This window comes from Delphinus delphis, chromosome 2 (assembly GCF_949987515.2).
Source record: "Delphinus delphis chromosome 2, mDelDel1.2, whole genome shotgun sequence".
NCBI classification, from domain to species: Eukaryota; Metazoa; Chordata; class Mammalia; order Artiodactyla; family Delphinidae; genus Delphinus; species Delphinus delphis.
This window is the reverse complement of record NC_082684.1, coordinates 79,551,268-79,574,993: the sequence shown is the minus strand read 5'-3', so window position 1 is coordinate 79,574,993 and position 23,726 is coordinate 79,551,268. Positions and strand designations below refer to the sequence as shown.

The following is a 23,726-nucleotide window of genomic DNA, read 5'->3' as shown; positions in this document are numbered from 1 at the left end:
TTTATTTATTTTCTCTCTAATTCCACAATGAATTTAAGGCAGTTAAATATATAGAATTTTAAAAGTAAGTGAAGGGAAAGCAGGGCAAAGAATAAATAAACAAAAAGAAGTATGATGATCTCATATTTGGGGGACTATCAGGATCTCTGGAGAATGGAGAGTGGAGGTGGAAGTGGGGGAGGAGGTCAAACGTGTATTTGGAAAAAGTTTTCCTTACATTCTGTCTGCCTACATTTGAGAACAACTGATTTATAGATGGAAATGGATTGCATATCCCTTAGCCATATGTTAAAAATAATATTATTCTCATCAAGTTTTAAGTCATGTTCTCTGAGAATTATTTTGTTTAAAAATCTTTATTTTTGAATAAGTTCAAACCTACATGGTTCACTGGGTAGCCAAGCTGCAGATAGGGCTGACATCTATTTATGAAAGCTTTAAGGAGCTGAATGAAAATGTGCTCCTGAGGTGAAGCTGCCTTATAGCAATATCTAAATGGGAGAAGGGCCCATTGATTACTCAAGCTATTTCTCAAAATGCAGTCTCAGGTGCACTTCAACACATGGTTTAAGATGCCCAGATTATATACCATAAAGCACATCTGTAATAATCCTTGAAAATTGTAAAGCAGTGTTATTGGGAGTCTGTTGGTCTACAAACTCAGTTTTGAATTAGCTGATCTTCAATTTGTAGTTAGTGTTGCATCATTATATTTTCAAGGTATGAAGCACTTAATAGATGTCACAAGCTCAAATACAATAGTGATTTACAGAGGAAGCTTATTTCAGCCATGATTTTTTTTTTTTTTTTTTTGCGGTACGCAGGCCTCTCACTGTTGTGGCCTCTCCCATTGCAGAGCACAGGCTCCGGACGCGCAGGCTCAGCGGCCGTGGCTCACGGGCCTAGCCGCTCCACGGCATGTGGGATCTTCCTGGACCGGGGCACAAACCTGTGTCCCCTGCATCGGCAGGTGGACTCTCAACCACCGCGCCACCAGGGAAGCCCCAGCCATGATATTTTAAACTGTTAAAAGAATTTAAATAGGTAAAGAAGTATGACTTAAGTCTAAAAACAGCCAAAAGATCAGGGATACCGAAGAAACAATCAAGAATTTTGCAATAAGGCCTGGAAGGAATAAAATTTTTTTCAAAACAAACAAAAAAAAACCTTTTAGCTGAAAAAGGTGGAGAGAAGTTTGATTAGTAGGCATTAAAGATTGGTGATAGGACAGCAAAAACTGTAATGCTTGTGTTACATGGAGAGTTACAGTTTTATTATTTTTGTATTTATTAACTGCCTCCACATTGCTTTAGGTGCTCAGGACATTTTACAAAGGTAAATTATATACTGATAAGAGTCTCTACATTCAGGAAGATTTTGATTTCTTTGAAGGTCAGGGTATATGTGCATGAAAAAAAGAGTGATATTTCTAAGACCATATATGAGTAAATGACTAAACGTGTGGTACATTTAATAGGTAGTGGGATTATCTGAGAAAGAGTTCAGTGTGTGCTGGAGTAGTCAGCCAGGAAACCTTACTGACACTAGGGATGATGGGGTTTAGAGATATGTTTTTTTAATTTGAAATCTGATCTCAGCCACTTACTCTGTGACTTGAGCAAGGCACTTGGCTCTGACTACCATTTACTGAAGACCTACTTTATCCAGGTATTGTACTACATTTTTTATCTACATTACTTTTAATCGATTAATCAATTTATCTACATTAATTTTAATCAATGGGTCCTCCCTGAGAAAGTGACATTTAAGCAAAGGCATAAAGCAAGTGAGGAAGGTAGGGAACATGGCAAGTGTGTTAGGCAAGCGTGAGCAGGCCATGGGTGGCAGGTTGGAGTGAGAGGAGAGAAGTGGGAGATGAGGTATGAGAGCCAACCAGGGTGAGATCCATGTAGGTCTAATTTACTAGGAGTAATGGGGAGAGTTCTGAGCAGAGAAATCCCATGATCCGTTTATGTTTTAAAAGGGTCACACTGGCTACTATATTGAAAACTGATTTTAAAAGGGCAAGAATGGAAATGGGAAGAAGTTAGGAGAGATACTGGTGGCTCAGACCAGCATGTTAGCAGTGGTATTGGTGAGGAGTGGTCATATTCTGCATTGTGGTAGATTGGATGTGGAATGTGAAGAAAAGAGGAATAATGAATGACTTCACTTTCTAATATTTTAATCTTCTCAAGAACTTTGGAAGGAAATATTTTTGTCCGTATGTATGAACTGGGAAACTAAAAGCCTGGAGCTTAGCTCTGACTTGTCAAAGTCATGCAGCTAGTGAGTGTAGAAGGAGGTTTCAAACTCAGATTTGTCTGGAATCCAAAATCTGCATTCTTCCTACAGCAACATAATGTAAAATATGTAGTACAATACCTGCAGCATAGTAGGTATTCAATGAATGTACTTTTTGTTCTTACTATTTTCTTTTCACTCAGTCGAATTCTTTTTTTTTTTTGCTGTCATTATGATTATGCTTTTTCTTAATTCTTTTTGTTTGTATTAACATATCTTTATTTTACCTTCTCTTTTTTTATTGAAGTATAGTTGATTTACAATAGTATGTTAGTTTCAGGTGTACAGCAAAGTGATTCAGGTATATATTTTTTTCAGATCCTTTTCCATTATAGGTTATTACAAGATATTGAATATAGTTCCCTGTACTATACAGTAAACCCTTGTTTATCTATTTTATGTATAGTAATTTTTATCTGTTAACTCCCATACTTCTAATTTATCCCTCCCCCTCTCAGAGTCAAATTCTTAAAAAAAATTTCAGAGTTATTAGATAAGAATAATTCATATAACCATAGGTATTATAAATGTAATCAATATATAATTATTTTATTAGGATAAATGTATTTTCCTGTGCTTCACAATTTTGATACCCAAGAAAGTTCTAAAACAAGAATAAACATCCATTAGCATTTGGAAGCTTTTTTGCATAGATTTCTAAACTTAGAGTCTTACTAAAATTAATATTTCTTCTCTGCCTGGAGATTTCATTTTTATCTGTTTATGCATAGCCCATGGAAATTAAATATATTTATGTTGTATATATAAACTTCATTATGCAAAACGTGTTTTTAAAAGTATTTTATATGCTAAAATCCTTGAGAGAAACAGTATGTTTAAAATCAAAGTAATTGCTATGGATCCAAGTATAGAACATTAAGATATCATCTGATTTTTTAAAAATTATGTTATAGGTGTAAAAGGCTTAATCTCCAGCCTTTAGCTTACCTTTGGCAAAGAAACCAGGAAGATTTGCTCCGAGAAATGATATCATCTAACGTTCAAGCAATCATCATCAAAGTAGCAGCTCTAGGTATGTAACCAGAATTCCAAGGGAGCTGTCTGTTACCACACAGATAATCTGAGTTCACTAATAAGCAATTACAAGTAAAAAGGAAGAATGACTTAGAATATAAAAATGTGGAGTCACAAGCTGAAGAAATTGAGTAAGGGGAAGTTTTAAAATGGGCTTTTGATTATTAACCAAAGTGATTAATAGTGAGACTCTTTTCTTTTTTTAGTATATATAACTACCTCTAAAACTGGTATTATATTGTGGTCCTTCAATTTAAGTTCTTTTTATAAGATATGGAATTCATATTCATAGGAAACAGAAAATGTAGTTTGATTTTTTTTTGAAGCTTTTTAAAATCTGTATTTGGTACAACACATGATATTTTCCTTGTATTTTTTTTTTAACGTACTTTGAATAATGCTGAAATAGAAGGATTGTCTTTGTTTGTGGTATCAGAAATAAGCCGCGTAGTGGGTTTTTGTTGAGGATGATGAGAAATTCACGTTTGAGAAAATGTCGTTTGATCAGTTAGCATAGACACAACAGGCAAGGTGGTAATCTGATTCAAAAATGGATATTACATACGAACACATTTAATTTGTTGCTTTGAATTTTTATAATTACATTCATTTTCAAGAAACCGTGGGATTTGAGCCCAATTCATTTATTTCATGAACCTATTACAGTAAATGCCCTGGAGCCTCAGGGTTCTCAAAGCCTAAAACATGTACCTCATTTGAGAGTGTTCACCTTGCTGATCTCTAAAATAACAAGGTCCAAAGCTGTGGAAGGTTTCACAGATAATTTCACATTTTAAACAGCATTAAAAGGAAGATTCCATAATATTTCTTCCTGGTAAACACAAAGCTACTCTCTTCTTGTGGAAGTTGAGGTGTTATCTTTAGTGGAAAGCCTTATTTAGAGAGCATGCAGTTGATCTCCTTAGCTGTTAAAAAGAAAAACATTGAGGTGGTGTTGTGTTCTCATTTCTGAGAAAATGTTCCTCAATAACTCTTATGATTGAAGTTCTCACTACGGATATATTTGTCATATGAGTTTCTATATGAATGTATACAGAATATGCTCTCTCACTTTCTTTGTCGCTCACTCTCTTTTGGATTTTCTCAGATTGCATAGTTCTGTAATGAAGTTCATGTGACACCTCACTGGACAGTACATATTCTGTCCCTTTTACTACTAGAAAATGGAATGTATTAGAACCCTGAGAGATCTTGCCCCGTTAGAAAGACAGAGCAATAGAATATGACCTTACTGCCACCTTTATTATAGTACGTGGCTGATATTGCTTGTCTTTTCATTTGTGTGTGTGGATGTGTGTGCGTCTCTCTGTAAAGGTTGGAGATGGTGATTAACTGTATTAAACTTTTGGGTAAAATATAAAACTGAGATAATTTGTCCTTGACATCCCAATGACAAAAGTATAGATCCGATTTGAACATTTACAGCACACAGTTTCTATTGATTGCCTATCGGTGTGCAAAGATGAAAGTTATTCTCAAGAACACTATTAAAGAAAGATTTGTTGAGTGGCACATTCCTTCTAAAGACACAAACATAAATGATGCAATATAGGTTTCCAAGCTTACACACACACACTTTAAAATTTTCAGAAAAAGTTTTAAACAAAAAATGGGACAATAGGACCTTTCCATTCACAGAGTGGGTCAGCAAAGTTTTGTGGCCCGTGAGATTATGGAATGGTTTTATAAAAGGGTTGATTCTATATGGACGTATAAAAAACAAATTTCGAATAATTGTGTTAGACAACCTTGGTGTCTTGCAGGCGTGAGTGAACTCGTGAAATTTTCACATTAATGGCTTAGTGCTTAAAGAGGTTTCTGGTTTTTAGACTTATTTAAAGAAGTGTTTCCACATTGGATTTAAGAACAATCCTGCCTTTTAGAAATATTTATTTTTAATTGTATGAGTATTACATGAAAACATTCTTGCCATGTAATGTTAAATTTTCATGGTTACAGAAAAGATTTGATGTGTTTTCTATCTGCTCCTCTGCTGCCAATGATTCCCTTTCCCAGAGATACCCACCAGAGTGATGCTGATCATCTTTTTAATCACTTTTTTGGTATGTGTATATGTAATATTTAAAAAGCCATAAAACAATCACAGTACTTCTACATAGAAATGTTATATGAAGAGTATCTTACTCTGTATATTGATGGGCAACTTGCCTATTTTTCACTCAACAATATGTTTTGGAGTTTTTTTTTTCCATGTCAATGTAGATTTACTTCATGTTTTGTTTTGTTTTTAATTAACCTTTTATTGAAGTATAACATAAATACAAAAAATTGCACAAATTCTTGTGTCCAACTTGGTGAATTTTCAAAAAGTGAACGTATCTATATAATCAACACCCAAATCTAGATATAGAATATTGCTAATATCTCCCTAGTCAATACTTGCCTTGCCCTCCCAGAGGTAATAGCTCTTCTGATACTTAATACCGTAGATTCGTTTTTCCTGTTCTTGAATTTTATATGGCCGAATCATAGAGTATAGGCTCCATTGTGTCGGGCTTCTTTGGCTCAACATTATGCTTATGAGATTCATCCACATTATTGAATGATGTAATAGTTTGCTCATTTCTCCTTATAGTGTAGTGTTCCATTGTAGGAGTAAACCACAGTTGAATTGTCCATTCTATCTTCCATAGCCTGTGGGTAGTTTCTAGTTTGGTACCATTATAAATAGTACTGCTATGAACATATAGTGTCATTTTGTACATTTTCTGCCCCAGACCTAGAACATCCATTTCTTTAAGAAGGCCTTGGGGTTTTTTTTAATGGGAAATGATATATATGTATGTGTATATGTATAACCTCAGGAGTTCATGATATTTTGAAATCAAATTTAGGGCTATATAAGGACTGGAATTATTCTGTCTTCCATCTGTGCTTTCTTCCACAGTGAAAAATGTTCTTGATTCTCAAGGACATAGGAGATGTTATTGATTAGAAGATCCCACAGTTACTGGGAACAAAAGATCAAGTAGTAGATCTGTAACCCATTCTTTCCAGTAACTGGGGTAAGTCCCCTGGAAAAAAAGGAAGAACTCATATAAATCTCCTTATAAACATTAATTACAGATGTCATGACAAAAATAAACAAAACAAAATCACTAATGATATTTACTAGTGGGGAGGAGTCCTTATCTTTAAACTGCCTTTAACAGGACGTATCTGGTTGCTGTGGTTGGTTTTGGTAAACAAACCTGGAATCTTTGGGTTTGGGGGCATGGCTTCCTGGAACATGTCATGTAAGGTATGTAACTACCTGAATAGGAAATCAATCAAGATGTTTTATGCGTGAGGTATCTATTTTCTGTGTAAGTGATGTAAGCTACATGCATTGCTTAGAGACCTTACCTGTTGACCTGGTTCACGTCAGGTTCAGTGTGACCAGAAAACACCTGGAGGGCTTCACTCATAGTTCTGGCCCTCTCCCTGCTTCACCTGGCCCTTTGATTGCTTGTATCCTTGGAATTATTAGTAAAGCTTGACCTTACTAGGTAAGGTCTCTGGTTTGTATGAGTCTGATTTCACAGAACAGTCTTTTGTTATTGCAAATTGGCCTAGTCAGTGGGATTTTGTTTTTCAGACCCACAGATATATAAGACACCTTTTGGCAAGAAAAAAAGGGTAGAAAATGGTGATGAGGACTTAACTATTGTTAGCAGCCCCGGTAAAAGCAGGACAATTTAAAAACAAACAAAAAAAAGAGATAGTAGTTGGAGAAAAAGCTTGAGACTATCTTTACCCATCACTGGAAAACCTTCTGCTTCCATATATATTTGCTAACAAAGTAACTCAGTTGATCAGTAGAAATACCGTACAGGTAGTTGGAGATCAAGGTCAGGTGACTACTCAATGCTAAGAGTATTCTGTTTAAGAGTTAGTGCTCTTTATAGAAAATAGCAGCAGAAACCTGGGGAATGATTATTGACATGGATTTTTGGAATTAACAATCAGGAAGCCATATCACTATTCTAGACATTGTTGAATGGAAAGGAGTATCTAGGTTGAGCAGATGGATGATATGACAGTCCATTCTGTATACTTCTGAACGGTATGACAACTAACTTGCTATAGTGCATTATGGTTAGGATTTGGCAATCTTACCCTGAGAAGAGTAGGTGCCTCACCCCTTCCTTGAACTACAAATGGAATACTCCTTCCAAAGCAATAATAGAAATGGTATGAGTTACAATTAACCCTAGACTGGCTTTATTAAGACCAGAGGGAGACACATAATTTGATGCCATTGGCACAAATGATGAAGTCATGCGAGTAGGTCATCATGAAAACATTGCTCTTGGGAAGCCAAGAGACTATTCAGGGCAGTAACTGATCTGCTGGCTTAGTTACCATGCATAGGGCTGCATTGTGAAAAAACTGCCAAGCTATCCAAAAGAAAGGAGGCAAAAAGGAGAGAAGTGAATGGGCTTCCCTGGTGGCACAGTGGTTGAGAGTCCGCCTGCTGATTCAGGGGACACGGGTTCATGCCCCAGTCCAGAAGGATCCCACATGCCGCAGAGTGGCTAGGCCCGTGAGCCATGGCTGCTGAGCCTGCGCATCCGGAGCCTGTGCTCCACAACAGGAGAGGCCACAACAGTGAGAGGCCCACGTACCACAAAAAAAAGAAAAAAAGGAGAGAAATGAAAAGATAGGAGAACAGTAACTGGCTCAACCAGTTACTGTTTCAGATGACTTATGAAAAATGGGTTGACAAAGTAGGAAATGGATGAAGTTTTTACTAAGGATCTAATAAAGCACTATTAGTTTTAGGAAATGGGAAAGTCATTCTGGCACCACCTTTTTTTTTTTTTTTTTGATGTTGGGGGTAGGAGTTTATTAATTAATTAATTTATTTTGGCTGTGTTGGGTCTTCGTTTCTGTGCGCGGGCTTTCTCTAGTTGTGGCGAGCGGGGGCCACTCTTCATCGCGGTGTGCGGGCCTTTCACTGTCACGGCCTCTCCCGTTGCGGAGCACAGGCTCCGGATGCGCAGGCTCAGCGGCCATGGCTCACGGGCCTAGTTGCTCCGCGGCATGTGGGATCTTCCCAGACCAGTGCTCGAACCCATGTCCCCTGCATTAGCAGGCAGATTCTCAACCACTGCGCCACCAGGGAAGCCCCTGGCACCACCTTTTAAAATGCTTCAGCAAATTCATTCTATCTGTTCTGGAGAAATTTAGCCCAATTATGAGGATCATGATTTACAATGGAAAATAAAAAGGGGACTGAATTTATTCTCTCAGAAAGCCGTAGAATCTGAAAAACACTGAGAAGTCAGATCTGTTTGCCCAGTCCCTAGTAGGGAATCTTAGGCTACATACACTGTTGGGGTGGAATGCAAAACTTTTTAGATACTGGGCTCAGTATCCTATGTAGCCCCTGTGAAAGATAGGAATTGTGCACTGAAAGGCTGAGGGTGAAATTTGTGGTATACAGGAATGCTGTAGTGGAGAAAACCAAAGTAGGGCTAAGGTTAAAAATTGGAAATTATAAAAATTGGAAAATATAACTCTTGAGCTTCTCCTGTGGTCATTTCATCTTTACCTGAATGCATAATTGGTATGGATATTATGTGTATATGTTGCCCTTACCCTTTTTACAGGGATGTGTACTAAGTCTGTCGCTTCATTTTGTTTTAACTGGCTATGCTAAATGGAAACCTTTGGAATTGCCCAGGCCCTTCTTAGTAGTAAACATTAAGCAATAAGGATTCCAGGAGGTCAGTAGGAGATCACTGCTCATTTTTAATCATCTAGTCTGGCTAGTTCCTGGAGGTTAACAATATGCAATCAAGGATTATACAAGGTAGTGCTTCTTATTGCTGCTATAGCTGTACCTGATATAAAAAGACTATAAACAGGAAGTGCAAAAGGACCAGGGGGACTAGTATGCCATTATAGCCCTGACCAACATCTACTTTACAACACCAGTTTCAGAGTCCATCCATGTACAATATGTTCCATTCTCATGGACTGGAACTCAATATACATTTACTGTGCTGCCACTGTAATGTTTAAATTCATCATCACAATCCAGTGAGGTAAGACCTGGACTTGAAAAACATTAATACCAACCAAGTTAGTGCATTGCATTGATAAAATCGTGAGAATTGCCTCTTCAGAGGAAGAAACTCAGGAGGAGTTAAGAACTATATTATATATATGAAAAATAGAGGTGGGCTGACAAATCCAGCTGAAATTCAAGGGCTAGCTCAGTCTTTGAGTTTCCTGAGAATTATATGGGCTGGAGCAACCATGGTACGTTCCTCAAAATTTGAGAATTAAGTTGATATCTCCCACAGGATTCAGTAATAAACAAGAATCTAAGACTAGAAGGGCTTTGTGGATTTAGGCAAAAACATATTCATCATTTAGGAATGCTGTTCATCACTATTCACAGAACCACCATAAAGAAATCTGAATTTGAGTGGAGACCTGAGCTAAAACAAGCAAATTGTAATCCCTAAGAGAAAGAAAATGAGTGAGGTGAGTGCTACAATTGTCTTAGCTAACTGCCTGGAGGTAATTTCTACACTGCAGCATAAGGGAAAAGAACCCAAAGAGAGCTCAGGCAGTTTTCACTGAACTGAGGAGACAGAGATCACAATTCAGAGAGACCAAGTGCTGAGATTTTGTGGGACAGAATACCAGACAGAGGGATCTTCATGGAGAGAAACCTCTGTAGACCTATAGAAAGCTTCTCTCAGTCTTTGGCAGAGTATGGATCTGCATATGTGTGAAAGGGAGCTACCTCCAGCTGAAGAAAGAATCATCAAAAAACAGTAGGCTGGGGCTTCCCTGGTGGCACAGTGGTTGAGAGTCCGCCTGCTGATGCAGGGGACACGGGTTCGTGCCCCGGTCTGAGAAGATCCCACATGCCGCAGAGCGGCTGGGCCTGTGAGCCATGGCCGCTGAGCCTGCGCGTCCGGAGGCTGTGCTCCGCAACGGGAGAAGCCACGACAGTGAGAGGCCCGCATACTGCAAAACAAAACAAAAAAAAACCCAAAAAAACAGTAGGCTGAACAATTTCCAGAGTTCACATAAAACTGGAAACATCCATGTTTCCACCAGTGGAAAGACCTCATCATACATCAGATATCAGGTAGAGTCCTCAAACAGGTATCACCTTAGTAGTCATGAGCCTTAGACTAAAGGCTGCTATGAACCTGATGTAGCAAAATTTAAAAGCAAGCCTCAAAAGGATCAAACTGATTTCAAATAACTTAACTTATGCCAGAACAAAATCTAAAACTATTTAAAGGAAAATAATAAAATCCAACACACAGTATAAAATTCATAATGCCTTGTGTCTTACTTACCAGGCATGGAAAGAAGGAAGAACATGTGATTAATACTGAGAAAATCAATCAAAATACACCCAGGTTTGGAACTGGCAGGCAGGGAAGTTATAACAGCTCCTATAAATATGATCATAATGCTCGAAAAACTAGAGGAAAACATGATTATGATAAGAAATAAAAAATATAAAAAGGCCCAAATACTACTTCAAAAATACCTTATCTGAAATGAACAATACACAGCAATTAGACATTGCAGAAAAGATGAGTGAATCTGAAGACAAATAGTATCTGTCAAAAATGAATCATAGAGGAAAAAAAGGACTGAAAATAATTAACACAGTATCAGTGAGCTGTGGTACCATAACAAGCAGACTAACTTAGGTGTAGTGTCCTAGGAAATAGGATGGGGAGAATATTTGAAGAAATAATGGGCAAAAGATTTTTCCAGTTTGATGAAAACTCTACATCTACAGATCCAAAATTTCAATGAACCCAAGCAGAAGAAACAGGAGAATCACAAGGCACATTATCATCAAATTGCTGAAAACCAGTGGTCAAGAGAAAATCTTAAAAGCAGTCAGTGTGAAAAAATTAATTCTATACAGAAAGCAAAGATAAAAAAATCAACAGGCTTTGTCTCAAAAGCTGTCCAAAATGGAATACAATGAATTTATATCTTAAGGTACTGAAAATCAATAAAAGTCACCAAGAATTTTATACCCAGTAAAAATAAATTTCGAAACAAAGACCATATAAAGACATCCTCAGATGTACAAAAATTGGGGGATTGCGCTTCCCTGGTGGCGCAGTGGTTGAGAGTCCGCCTGCTGTTGCACGGGACACGGGTTCGTGCCCCGGTCCGGGAAGATCCCACATGCTGCGGAGCGGCTGGGCCCGTGAGCCATGGCCGCTGAGCCTGCACGTCCGGAGCCTGTGCTCCGCAACGGGAGAGGCCACAACAGTGAGAGGCCCGTGTACCACAAAAAAAAAAAAAAAATTGGGGGATTCATCACCTTTAGATCTGCATTTCAAGTAATATTAAGGGAAGTTTTTTGGACAGAAGGAAATAATAACTGATGAAACTTGAATCTTACAAGGTGATAAAGAGCAATGAAATAATGGAGTAGATAAATTTTAAATCTATTCTCCTAACTTTTAAGAAGATTAGCTAGATTATTTAAAGAAAAAATAATGGTAGTGAGTTGTGGGGTTTATATGGGAAGTAGATATATAATTATAGTAGCACAAATAGTATAAGGGGGAAAGGACAGTGAAATGAAGGTACAATGTGTAAGATTCTTAAATTATACATAATTATATAATACTATTTGATTGTGGACTGATAACTTACAGATGTAAAATGTAAACCATAAAGAACCACTAAAAAATAAAATAGGTGTGTAGGAGAGTAAATTGAGTATTGTAAAATAATCCAAAAGCAGTCAAGAAAGGGAAAAAACAAACAAACAGAACAGATGAGAAAAATAGAAAACAAAAGGTAAGATGGTAGATTTAAACTTAATCATTTCAATAATTACATTAAATGTAAATTATTCAGACACCTCCAATTAAAAGGGAGGGATTTGCAGATTCAATTAAAAAATGAAAAAGAAGGCTCAACTATATGCTTTCTATAAGAAACTTGCCTTAATTGTAAAGACATAAATAGGCTAAAAGTGAATTGATGGAAAAAGATACTCCATGGTAACACTAATTCAAAGAAAGCTGAGGTGGTTATATTAATGTCAGACAAAGTAGTCTTTAGAACAAGGAGTATTATTAGGGATAAAGAGGGACATTTCACAGTGATAAAGGGATCAATTTATCAAGAGAGCATAGCAGTCTAAAAGATCTGTGCACCCATAACAGTGCCTTAAGATACACAACACGAAACTGATATAGGGAGAATTGGACAAATCCACGGTTATACACAGAGCTTTCAACATTTTTTTTTCAGTAATAGCTAAACCAGGTTCAGTAGACAGAAAATTATTAGGATATAGAAAGTTTGAACAGCACTACCAACCAACTCACCCTACTTGCCCCTCATAAAACACTTCATGCATTAGCAGCAAAATACACATTTAAGCACACGTGGACCATTCATCAAGATAAACCATATTGTGAATCATAAAAGAAGTCTCAGTATATGTCATCATACTGAAATCAGACAAAGTATGTTCTCTGAATATACAAAAATTAACAGATATATCTGGAAAATCCCCCACACTTTGAAATTAACCAGTATACTTCTAAATAACCCACTAGTCAAAGAAGAAAGTATTTGAATTGAATGAAAATAAAACTACAACGCATCACAATAATGGGATACAAGTAAAGCTTCGTATTATAATTATTCCATTTATATGACATTTTGAAAATAGAAACTTATACAGACACATGGTAAATAACTGGTTGCCAGATGCTGGGAGTTGGGGGAAAGACTAACTGTAAAGCAGGAAAAGAACAGCCTACAACTTCTCTCATGAACTTTTTAGAGGGGTGGAAATATTCCATATCATTATGATGGTGGCTACATGCCTATATATATTTCCTGAAACTTAAAATTGGTGAATTTTATTTTAAAGCAAATTTTAAAAATGAAAATAAACAGGGCAGTGAATAAAATTTCCCAAAGACAAGGACTGCCATATTAGCTGTCAAGTAGATTATATTGGACCTTTACCAGAAGCCCCAAGAGACTGCAAATGAGTGTTAACTAAGATGATGCCTATTCAACACTAAACCTTACTCAAGCAATATTGGGAAGTACAGTTAAAGTTTGGAGCAGCCAGTTCCCCATCTTTTGGTCCACTTCAATATATTCTGACCACTGTATACATTTCACTGCTATAAATAACACAGAAATGGACAAGAAATATCTCATGGACCTACTACATTTGTTAGCATCCTTAGAGCAGCGATGTAATTGAAAATTGGAATGGGGAATTGACACACTAGTTAATTAAAATGGCTGGTAAGGAAAAGAAAAGATTTATGGTTAGCTTAATTAGTTAAATTATTTTGTGCTAATATTGACTCTGATAGGAAGTAATGCGAAGACTCTACTGGCAAAGGTTCTAGGATTGGGACGTAGGAATGAGGTGATGGGAGATGACGCCAAGTACAGAACTATATATTTTTCCTATTTCACAAATTTTTTCTTTTGTTTTGCCTGATCTATACTGGTCCCAGGCCTGGGTTTAAAGTTACATGTACCAAAATAAAGTGTTATAAATGCACAAAACACAATATTAATACTACTAAATTTGACAGTGCATATTCTTAAAGACTGTTAGGGGTATGTCATAGCTTCACCCGTAGAGATAAATTAAGGCCTATCTCTAAACACAGGGCCATGTGTCCTGTGATTCTTTATCTGTCAAATCCTGTAATATCAGCCTGTGAGTCAGTCCAAGGAGAAGTGCTAACAAGGCTGCTGTTTTTACTGCCCCTGTGGGTTTATAATACGTCTACTGAGCCAGAAAGGCCAATCATAGGGGAAAGGGTATGGGTCAAAACAGGTAGTAAATGGAAATGGAGGGAATCAGAGGAGATGGAAAAGCACTTACAAGTAGATTACAGTTCTGTGGCAGAGTACAGTCATGTGACCTCCGTGCCAGAGCCTCTGAGCTAGAAAATAACACTCTTAGGCATCCCTCTCAGATCTGATGCTGACTACTTAACTTATGTTGAGAGAAAACTCTGGACCTCTTTTCTGTAGAGAAGGGAAGTTGCTGATATATGAGCTCTACGTGAAGATTTTACCTAGATAATTTGAAGCAACAAAATGACAGTGTTCCAATTGATGGTTCAGAGTAGGGGTAGTTTACTACAGTTACCATTCAGTTATTGGTTTATTGTCTGTAGCTACCATTCTGATCATTTTTCTGATGATTATTGCTAATGAATTATGTAGGTGGAGGATTCTGAACTGTAGAGCTTTTGCACTCTTTGTGGGCATAAAGCAAAACAATATGTTGCTAAGACATCTACCTAGATATAATGGAGAGCGGATTTTTACTGCCTGCCGTAGCTTGATCTAGTCCTTCAAATACAGAGTATGTGAATGTAATGGACTTCATTTAAGGAAATTGGAACACGACCCTTGAAGGAGATGGATTTGGTAGAGATATAATGAATTGATATTACTTATAACTCCTCTCTGGAGTTATGCAAAGTACATTTATGGAAAACCTGTGACACCCAGGCAGAGGTGTATTTGGTATAATACACCAATTGATAATCTTACGGGGCTTAACATTATTTTTGTGTACAAGCCATTTTCCTAAATTGTACAAATGCCACTAATGTACCATGGTCATAACACATGTTGTGGGTTGATTACTATTGCCTCTGCTGTGAAAGATGTTCTGTAGGGATTTTTGATCCTGGTCTTGCAGTACTACATCAGACCAAAGTATGGAATGTTCCTGGAAGTTCTTCATGTTGAAAAGAACCTGCTAGTCCAAATATAGACACTAGAGGGAGCTCTTTTCCAGGAGACTGACTACATCTAGAAACGGCCCTGAAGGGAGAGCAAAGCTCTAAATGACTGGACTAATGGAATATTTACTTTCATGGAACATTGTGTCAGTCAACAGTATAGGAAGAGGGCCTGAATACTTACCCAGAAAAGACTATTGAATATTCTACTCAATATGGAAGTTGCTATTTTTTTTTAAATTTACTTAATTTTATTTTATTTTTGGCTGCGTTGGGTATTCGTTGCTGCGCGCAGGCTTTCTCTAGTTGCAGCGAGCGGGGGCTACTCTTTGTTGCGGTGTGTGGGCTTCTCATTGGGTGACTTCTCTTATTGCAGAGCACGGGCTCTAGGCGCGCGGGCTTCAGTAGTTGTGTAGTGTGGGCTCAGTAGTTGTGGCTCGCGGGCTCTAGAGCGCAGCCTCAGTAGTTGTGGCCCACGGGCTTGCTTCCTCCGTGGCATGTGGGATCTTCCTGGACCAGGGCTCAAACCCGTGTCCCCTACATTGGCAGGCGGATTCTTAGCCACGGCGCCACCAGGGAAGCCCCGGAAGTTGCTAATTTTAAAGATCAAAGGAGTATCAGAAGCCAAGCTAAGGATGCCAGTATACAGGAATACTACCATTAGCCTAGATTGTGGTAGGACATTACTAGACAGTGTGACCCCTATATTTGTTTTCTAATGGCCCAGGTACCACAGATAGATATAAAGGGGATTATCTTTCCATGGTGCATTGATTGAGATTGGCCAGATAAAGGAGTAACACTGTGTTGACCTGAAGAGAGCATTTTGAACAATGATATCTGGAAGCCAATGACTGTTAAACCCTACACTGTGATATCTGGGATATAGTTAAATTCTCAAACCAGATGGAATCCACAACTTAATTGAACAGTTGTGATCACTGATCACTACCCTGGTCACTGAATGTGAATGTGCATGAGAAAAAGTTGGTTTTGTTGGGCAAGAAATGGAGAATGGTGCTATAATTCTAATTGACCCTTTACGCCAACCTGGGCCAGAGCATAACCAGTGTGACAGTGAAGGACTTGGAAAGATGTTCTGATAGTCCTGGACCTCTCCCTGATTTGCTGTGTTGTTTATTTCTGTTCTTTAGGTTATCAGTAAAGATTGATGCTGAATAAGGTCTTGGATTTGTTTGAGTCTGACTTGACAGTCCAGTCTTTTGGTCTAACTCAATTTCTCATTTATTTTGTACCACATTGTATATGTAGGGTTGTAGAGAAAATAGGCTTATGTTTCTACATAATTAGGGCTTTCTGAGCAAATTTTGCAGAAACTTGGGACCTCGGCTAAAAGACAAGCATTAGAATTTAATGTATGTTGGAGCAGACAGAGCGGACTGCAGAGAGATTTACTTCTCTGGAGGTCTGTGTTTACATTTCAGGGGTGGGGGTTGAGACCAGGACCTTAAGAGACATCTCCTGGGTTGTAAAGCTGCAGACACTAGTTTATTCCTCCCCAGAGAGATTTTTTTTATGTTCCAAAATGAAGACACAAGTCTTTCCCTTTACTTTTCCAAAGAAGTTCTCAGAAGGAGAAGGAAAACAATTGTCTCTTTTTTCCTAAGTAAATATACAGATTTATACCTTACCTACAGAAGATGGAATTACTTGAAAAATTCCATCTCATTCTCATCACCTTGCTCCTGGGATAAGACCTGGGACCCAGAAGAGCCAGAATGGTATTACCTACTTACCATATGTAAGTAGTAATAATAATCTGTTCTGCTCCAAGAGACTCATGTTGGCACTCGGCATTAGTAATAAATATAGGTATTAAAATTTTAACAATGTATGGTACAGTCTCAGAATAACCATGCTAATACCACCACCATTAATGTGATTGTTGAGAACAGTTAAAAATAATTTTTTACACATCGTTTCCTGCATTTCACTTCCCATTTCTTATGAGTTCTACATCTGTTTTGTCTGAGCATATAACTATTATATACTGTACACTGTTTTTTTAACAGTTTTATGGAGATACAAGTAACATGCCATACAATTCACCCATTTAACATATACAATTCAATGTTTATTAGTATATTCACAGAGTTGTGCAGCAATCATCATAATCAAATTTTAGAACATTTTTGTACCCGATCCTCCATAAGAAACCCGTACCCATTAGCAGTCAGTCATTCCCCATTTCCTCCCAGCCTTCTCCTACTCCAAGTCCTAAGCCCCACAAAGCTGCTTTGCATCTTTATGTCTTTATATATTTGCTGTTCTGGATATTTCCTGTGAATGGAATACTATAATACGTGGTCATTCATGACTGGCTTCTTTCATTTGGAATAGTGTTTTCAAGGTTTATCTATATTATAGCCTGGATCAGTATTTATTTATATATATTGCTGTGTAACATTGAATAGTGAATTGTCCCTTTTTTTAATTGCTTGATTCAGTTTGCTCATACTCTGTTTAGGAATTTTGCATGTATGTTCATAAGAAGGATTGACCCATAATTTTCTTTCCTAGTAATGACAGATGTGGGTGATAAGGTTACCCTGGCCTCATAAAGCTTAGAAGTGTTTCCTCTTTTTCTATCTTCTGAACGATTTTCTGTAAGATTGGTATTAATTCTTTCTTCAGTGTTTTGAAGCATTATTGCTTAAGCCACCTGGACATGGAGATTTCTTTTGGGGACAGTTTTCAATTAGTGATTCCATTGCTTTGTTAGGTTAAGACTATTCAGATTTTCTATTTCTTATTTCAGTTCGGTATGTTGTGTTTTTCTCTGAATTTGTCCAAAGTTTTGAAAATTATAAATATAAAGCCTTTAATGCTTCTTATTGTCTTCTTATCATCTGTGAGATTAGTAGTGATGTCATATTTTTCATTCCAATTGGTAATTTGTTCTTTTCCTTACTTTATCAGTCTTGTAGGGGTTTATTGATTATATTATTGGCAAGCTTTGATTTTCTAAATTACATGTTGGTTTCTTTAGTTCCTTAATTTCTGCTGCTGTCTTTATTATTCCTTCCCTTATACTTTCTTTGGGTTTAATTTGCTGTTTAATATAATTGACATATAAAATTATATTAGTTTCAGGTATATGACATAATGATTATGTATTTGTATACATTGTGAAGTGTTTTCTAATTTCTTGATATATACATATACACTAAATTTCACCCTTGTTTTCTAATATATATATATATTTATGCTATAATTTTTCCTGTAATTGTAGCTCTAGTTGTATTTTCATTATCAGTTAGTTCAAACTGCTTTCCAGTTTTCACTGAAATTCCTTCTCTAATCCATTGGTTATTTAGAAATGTGTTATTTAGTTTCAAGTACTGCTTAGTTTCCAAACATGATGGCTTCCTATTTGTCTTTATATTATTGATTTCTGACTCAATCACATTTTGGTCAGAGATAACATACTCAGGATTATATCAATTTTTTAAAAATTTAAGGGGATACTTTATAACCTAGCATATAGTGTAATCAATAAGTTATTTCTTAATTTTTCTTCTTATTTCATCCATTTGATGTTATCTGTTTTTCATGATTTATTGTGTTTTCCTTTATTTCCTGCCTTTTGCTGTGTGTGATATTTTAATGTTCTCTGTTGCTCTGGGAGGGATTCATTCCACTAGTAGTTAGCTTTAATCTTTTCAAAGTTATATTTTTCAACTTAAAAATTTTAAAATATTAATATCAAAAATGCAATATCATCTTTATAATACTTCCTAATCAATATAAGGATATTTAAGGAGCTAGCCCATAGGCAGAACAGAAATATAGTCCTGCCGCATAGCACAGGGAGATCAGCTTGGTGCTTTGTGACCACATAGAGGGGTGGGATAGGGAGGCTGGGAGGGAGACGCAAGAGGGAGGAGATATGGGGATATATGTATATGTATAGCTGATTCACTTTGTTATAAAGCAGAAACTAACACACCATTGTAAAGCAATTATACTCCAATAAAGATGTTAAAAAAAAAAAAAAGGAAAAGAAACATAGTCCTATTTGGGATCCTTATATCCCAGTGATACAAAGGATTGACCTTTGATTCAAAATGACTTGCTGTATTTTTTCAGAAGTGTGCTTAACATATTGGGCCTCATATGTGCTAGTTTGTAAGCTGATAATAAAGACAAATAGAAGCATTTTCAGTGCAAGATACTCTGGTATCCTGACAGTTAATTTATATATTATACAGGACAGCCGGGTGCAGTACATTTGGGAATGTTACAGCCAAATAAAGACATCTTTACCCCTCTTCTTTTTTCCTCTCCATAGACACATATATCAGGGACCCAGGTCAAATTTCTAGAACAATTGTTTTCAGCCTTGGCTGCACATCAGAGTCACCTGTTGGGGTTTTAGAAATCCCTTTGCCCAAGCTTCACCCCAGAGGAATTAAATCAGAATGTCTAGAGATGACACCGAGGCTCGTGGGCTCTAGAGTGCAGGCTCAGTAGTTGTGGTGCACGGGCTTAGTTGCTCCACAGCATGTGGGATCTTCCTGGACCAGGGCTTGAACCTGTGTCCCCTGCATTGGCAGGTGGATTCTTAACCACTGCACCACCAGGGAAGTCGCAGAAATTGCTTCTTTAATGAGGGGGCAAGATTGGATGAAGATGGGACACAGAAACAGCTATAATTCAGTGAGTGGCGAGTGACCAGAACATTGAAAGGACGAGGAATGGTGCCATAGGAGGACTATATAATGGAGCTATATATTTAGCCTGAAGTGAAGGCAGCAGGTTACTGGGTCAAGGAAAATGGGGATTTTTACAGCAATCCACAGTATTTGAAAGGCTGCTGGTACTTTTGTGACTTCAGAGAACAATTCTAAGAGGAAGTGGAAGTTATGTAGTGAAACAAGTCTTGATTTGGTATCAGAACTTTCCTACATTTGGAGCTCTCAAATAGTTTCATAGGAGGTTGCCACAGGCCCTTGTGTGGATTTCTTCAAGCTCCTACTGCATGCCCTTGCCCTTTCCAATATAATACTGCTCCTTCATGCTGAAACAGAAGTCATCTGAGGTTGTAGAATGGGGCTAGCTAAGATTGCTTTGGGGAGGAAATTCCATCCTACTCTAATGGCTTCTGGCTCCACGCTTGAAGGGTGGAGGTTTGCCACCATTGGATAACTTCAGAACAATATGCCACTGGCTCTGAGGGCAGTTCTATAGAGAGAATTTTGGAAATGGATTGATTAAGGGCAAATATATACTACCGGAATAAGCATACGTCTTGTGCAAAGGTGACCGCTTTGAAGGTACAGCCCTCATTTGACTACGTAAAAATCAGTCTCATTACTTTATTCTTAGTTTTCATTAAAATCTGATGCTTACACAGAGCACAGTGATGAGAAATTTAAACTCAGCTATGGCATTCAGATTCCATTTGCTAGGTAAAAATTTTGTTACATGCTTATTTTGCCATTGCATGTTGGTCTCTTACCGTTTTTTTCTTGATTTGGAAGCACATCTTCCTTCCCTACTGTTACTCTGCATCTTGTGTATAGTGAAATTCTTCTTTTTTTTTTTTTTTAATTGAAGGTGATCTATGTGTGTCTGGAAAAGGTAACATGGTGTTAGGGAAGAAAATTGTCCCTGAAACTTTGTTTTCATTACTTAGCAGGTTTTACAGTTAATGACAGAAGTTTCTCTTGTGGCCTCTCCTCCCAAAGACTGTGCTTATTTTTCTCCGGTAGTTTCATGTGACCTTGTTACAAGCTTCATGTAATTCCCAAATAAATTACATTTACTGGTTTACTTCTATCTAGTATTTTATTGACATTTCCAGATAAGTTTAATAGGATGGAGAGAAACAGTGTTCTCTTTATAGACTCAGTGGGTGATTTGACCTTAGCAGGTTAACCTTATCCTGATGTTGAAGGAAGCTATTCTTAATTAGACTCTATCAGTTTCTCCATTATCACCAAGAGAGCCACTGGTCTGTAATTCTATAAATCTTAATTTGATTGTTTTTCTTTCTTACAGAAGAGCTACCATATTAGAAAAATTGCAATATTTGGAAACAGTTGCTGGTTTTCTGAATACATTGCATATCCTCATCTGTAGCTGAGCCATTTCACACTTTATTTCCTTCAGAAACTCTCAGTTGAATACCATCTGGTCATGGTAATTTATTACTGTGGAATTTCTCAAGTTGCTCTATTATTTCCTCCTAAGAGATTGCTCTCTGCTACAGCCCCACTGATTTTCTCAGAAAGTGCCCTTGGAATAGTCGTTTCCCCACTATCCTGTACAGCAAAGGTCAATGCCAAATGAAACTGAATTAAACTTCTCTGCTGCTTCTCATCCTTTTATTTGTCCTCATTTCAAGTCCTCACTGATGGGGAGAAACTCAGCAGTTAGTCCAGCCACTCATGTTGTCTGCTTAGTCCTCATGGTACCTTTTGTCCTGTTACTTTTCAAATTCTTTTTTTTCCCTGACAGTGTATTTTTGGTATTTAATTCAGAAAAAAAAGGCAAGTATTAAAAAAGATATTCTAGATACTTTCAGCGTATTCATAAGTGACTCTGGAATTGTTTCCGTTTTTGTTTTTTCCCAAACTATCCACAGATTTCTCTTTTGACTTGTCGAATAATGAGCCTCTGTATATGTCTCTCATTGCCACTGTCCTTTTCTGTCTTCTAAGCAGCCTGGATAGTTTTTAAACTCCCTTACTTGCCTCTCAGAGGGAAGCCAACCATTTTTTTTCTTCAGATTTTTAACATATACTTTTTAAAGTTTCACCCTTTGGGTTAACATTAAGAGATGCCCATACTAATTAGAAAACAGCTTTAATTGTGCCGACATCCCAATTGCTGAGTTCCACTCCTACGCATACTCACCTGCGGGAATTCCTATATGTTATATTAATCTGTTTCTTCTTTTATAACTGCCCAAATAAGCCAAGGTACAGCATATTAATTATTGCTTCCCCACCTTGCACTCTTCTGTCATTCATTTGGATAATAATGGACATAATTAAAATCATTCATTGCAATAGCCTTCCTAGAAAAGATTGCTGAACAGTAAAGGTTAAAAGCAATTTGCATTATTCTTTCATAGTCTATGGTTAACATAACTTTTTTTTTACACCTGAACTTTGTTCAAATAATTATTTTGTTTATAAAAGGTTACTTAATGTGCATTCAAGTGTAAATTGCTACTAGAAATATATATTTACCTTTATACAAAGTACTGTAGCACAGAATTTTTAAACTCAGGTGTTGAAACATCAAAAGTTGAAACTTTTAACATCTCCCAAGTGTGTTGTAAATATTTACCATTTTAAATTGAAGGAAAAAAAATCAAGTCTTAAATATCACATTCTGAGTATATGCAATATAATCTTTCCTTAAGGTTCAAATACAAATACTACCAGTCCCACAGCTACCCATCTCTGAATAGAGTGCCTTTTGCTCAGTCTGTAAAGTGAAGTAACAGATTATAACAGCAGAGGAAATAAATGCTGATTTTGTTCATTTTATGGTTAGTACATCTTTTCCTTTGCCAGGTAAGGCAGGCTGTTCTAAAAATAAGTTAGGCATATAACTATTTGGTGCTAGTATGGATATGTTCTTTGAATTTTTGAATACATTAAGATTCTGTCCATCCCAAGCTACTTTGTATGTATATGTATATGTATGTGTGTGTGTGTGTGTTTGTGTGTGTAAATATATATATATATATATATATATATATGGCCTTCCAAGAAATATCTACCGTGTTATAATTCTAAAACCTGTCTTTCTACCTTCATCCCTACCAATTCCCTTTATTCTTTAACATATACAAAATGTAATATTCAAAAATAAATAAGATCTTATTTTTAGTGCCTGCTGTTATAAAAGTTATCCCTCTGTAGTAAGTAACCTTTATGGCTGTGTCAGGCAGTTTACACTAAAACAACTTTCATGATAATATGTAACAATTCACTGAAAATTCCTTCTGGAAAGGTAAGTCTGAGTCTTTTTCTGTTTATCCATTTAGTAGTAAGACTATTTAATAACTATATTGCCCAAGCAGATATTTGTGTGTAGAAAATACCAGTATCATTCTATATTTGCCATGGTTGGAAAGTGGGATTTTCCTGTCTTAGCTGAAGTCCCAACATTTATGTATTAAAACTGCTTGGAACAAGAATATGTTATAAAGTTTGTAGGGCTTGTCTTCTGACAAAATCTCTTTCAGAAAGTTAATATTGTATTGGTTGATGTCTCAAACATATGTAGGTAAATATGTAGAAATATTCATAGGTCACAGTTTAAAGTTACATAAAAACCAGGTGAGGTAGGCATCTCACAGTGCAAGACCTAAGGTATGGACAATAATCAGGGTTCTCTGAAGTCACCTGTACTTCTTTTTCTAGAAAGTTATTCTTTCACTGGAAAAGTCTTAGGATAGACTTTCTTATGAATTTGATTCCAACTCCACTCAAGCAAGCAAAATTTAGTTCAAGTTTTGGGCAGTTTCAGTCCTGATATTTTCCTCTTCCTTTATTCACTGGTCTTTTCAGTGGAGTTTGGAATGGAGAGGATGCATGTGTTAATAAGCAGGGTTCTCCAGAAAAA

At 36.9% G+C, this 23,726-nt stretch overlaps 1 protein-coding gene across 2 annotated transcripts in view; it reads left to right on the top strand.

Annotated features, from left to right (window-relative positions):
- DPH6 (diphthamine biosynthesis 6) overlaps nucleotides 1–23,726 on the top strand; it is a 179,377-nt gene that overhangs the window by 107,882 nt on the left and 47,769 nt on the right. For both annotated transcript variants that reach the window (XM_060004955.1, XM_060004954.1), the window contains exon 5: nucleotides 3,219–3,337. In XM_060004955.1, coding sequence (XP_059860938.1) covers nucleotides 3,219–3,337 — 119 coding nt within the window. The remainder of the gene's footprint in view (nucleotides 1–3,218; nucleotides 3,338–23,726) is intronic.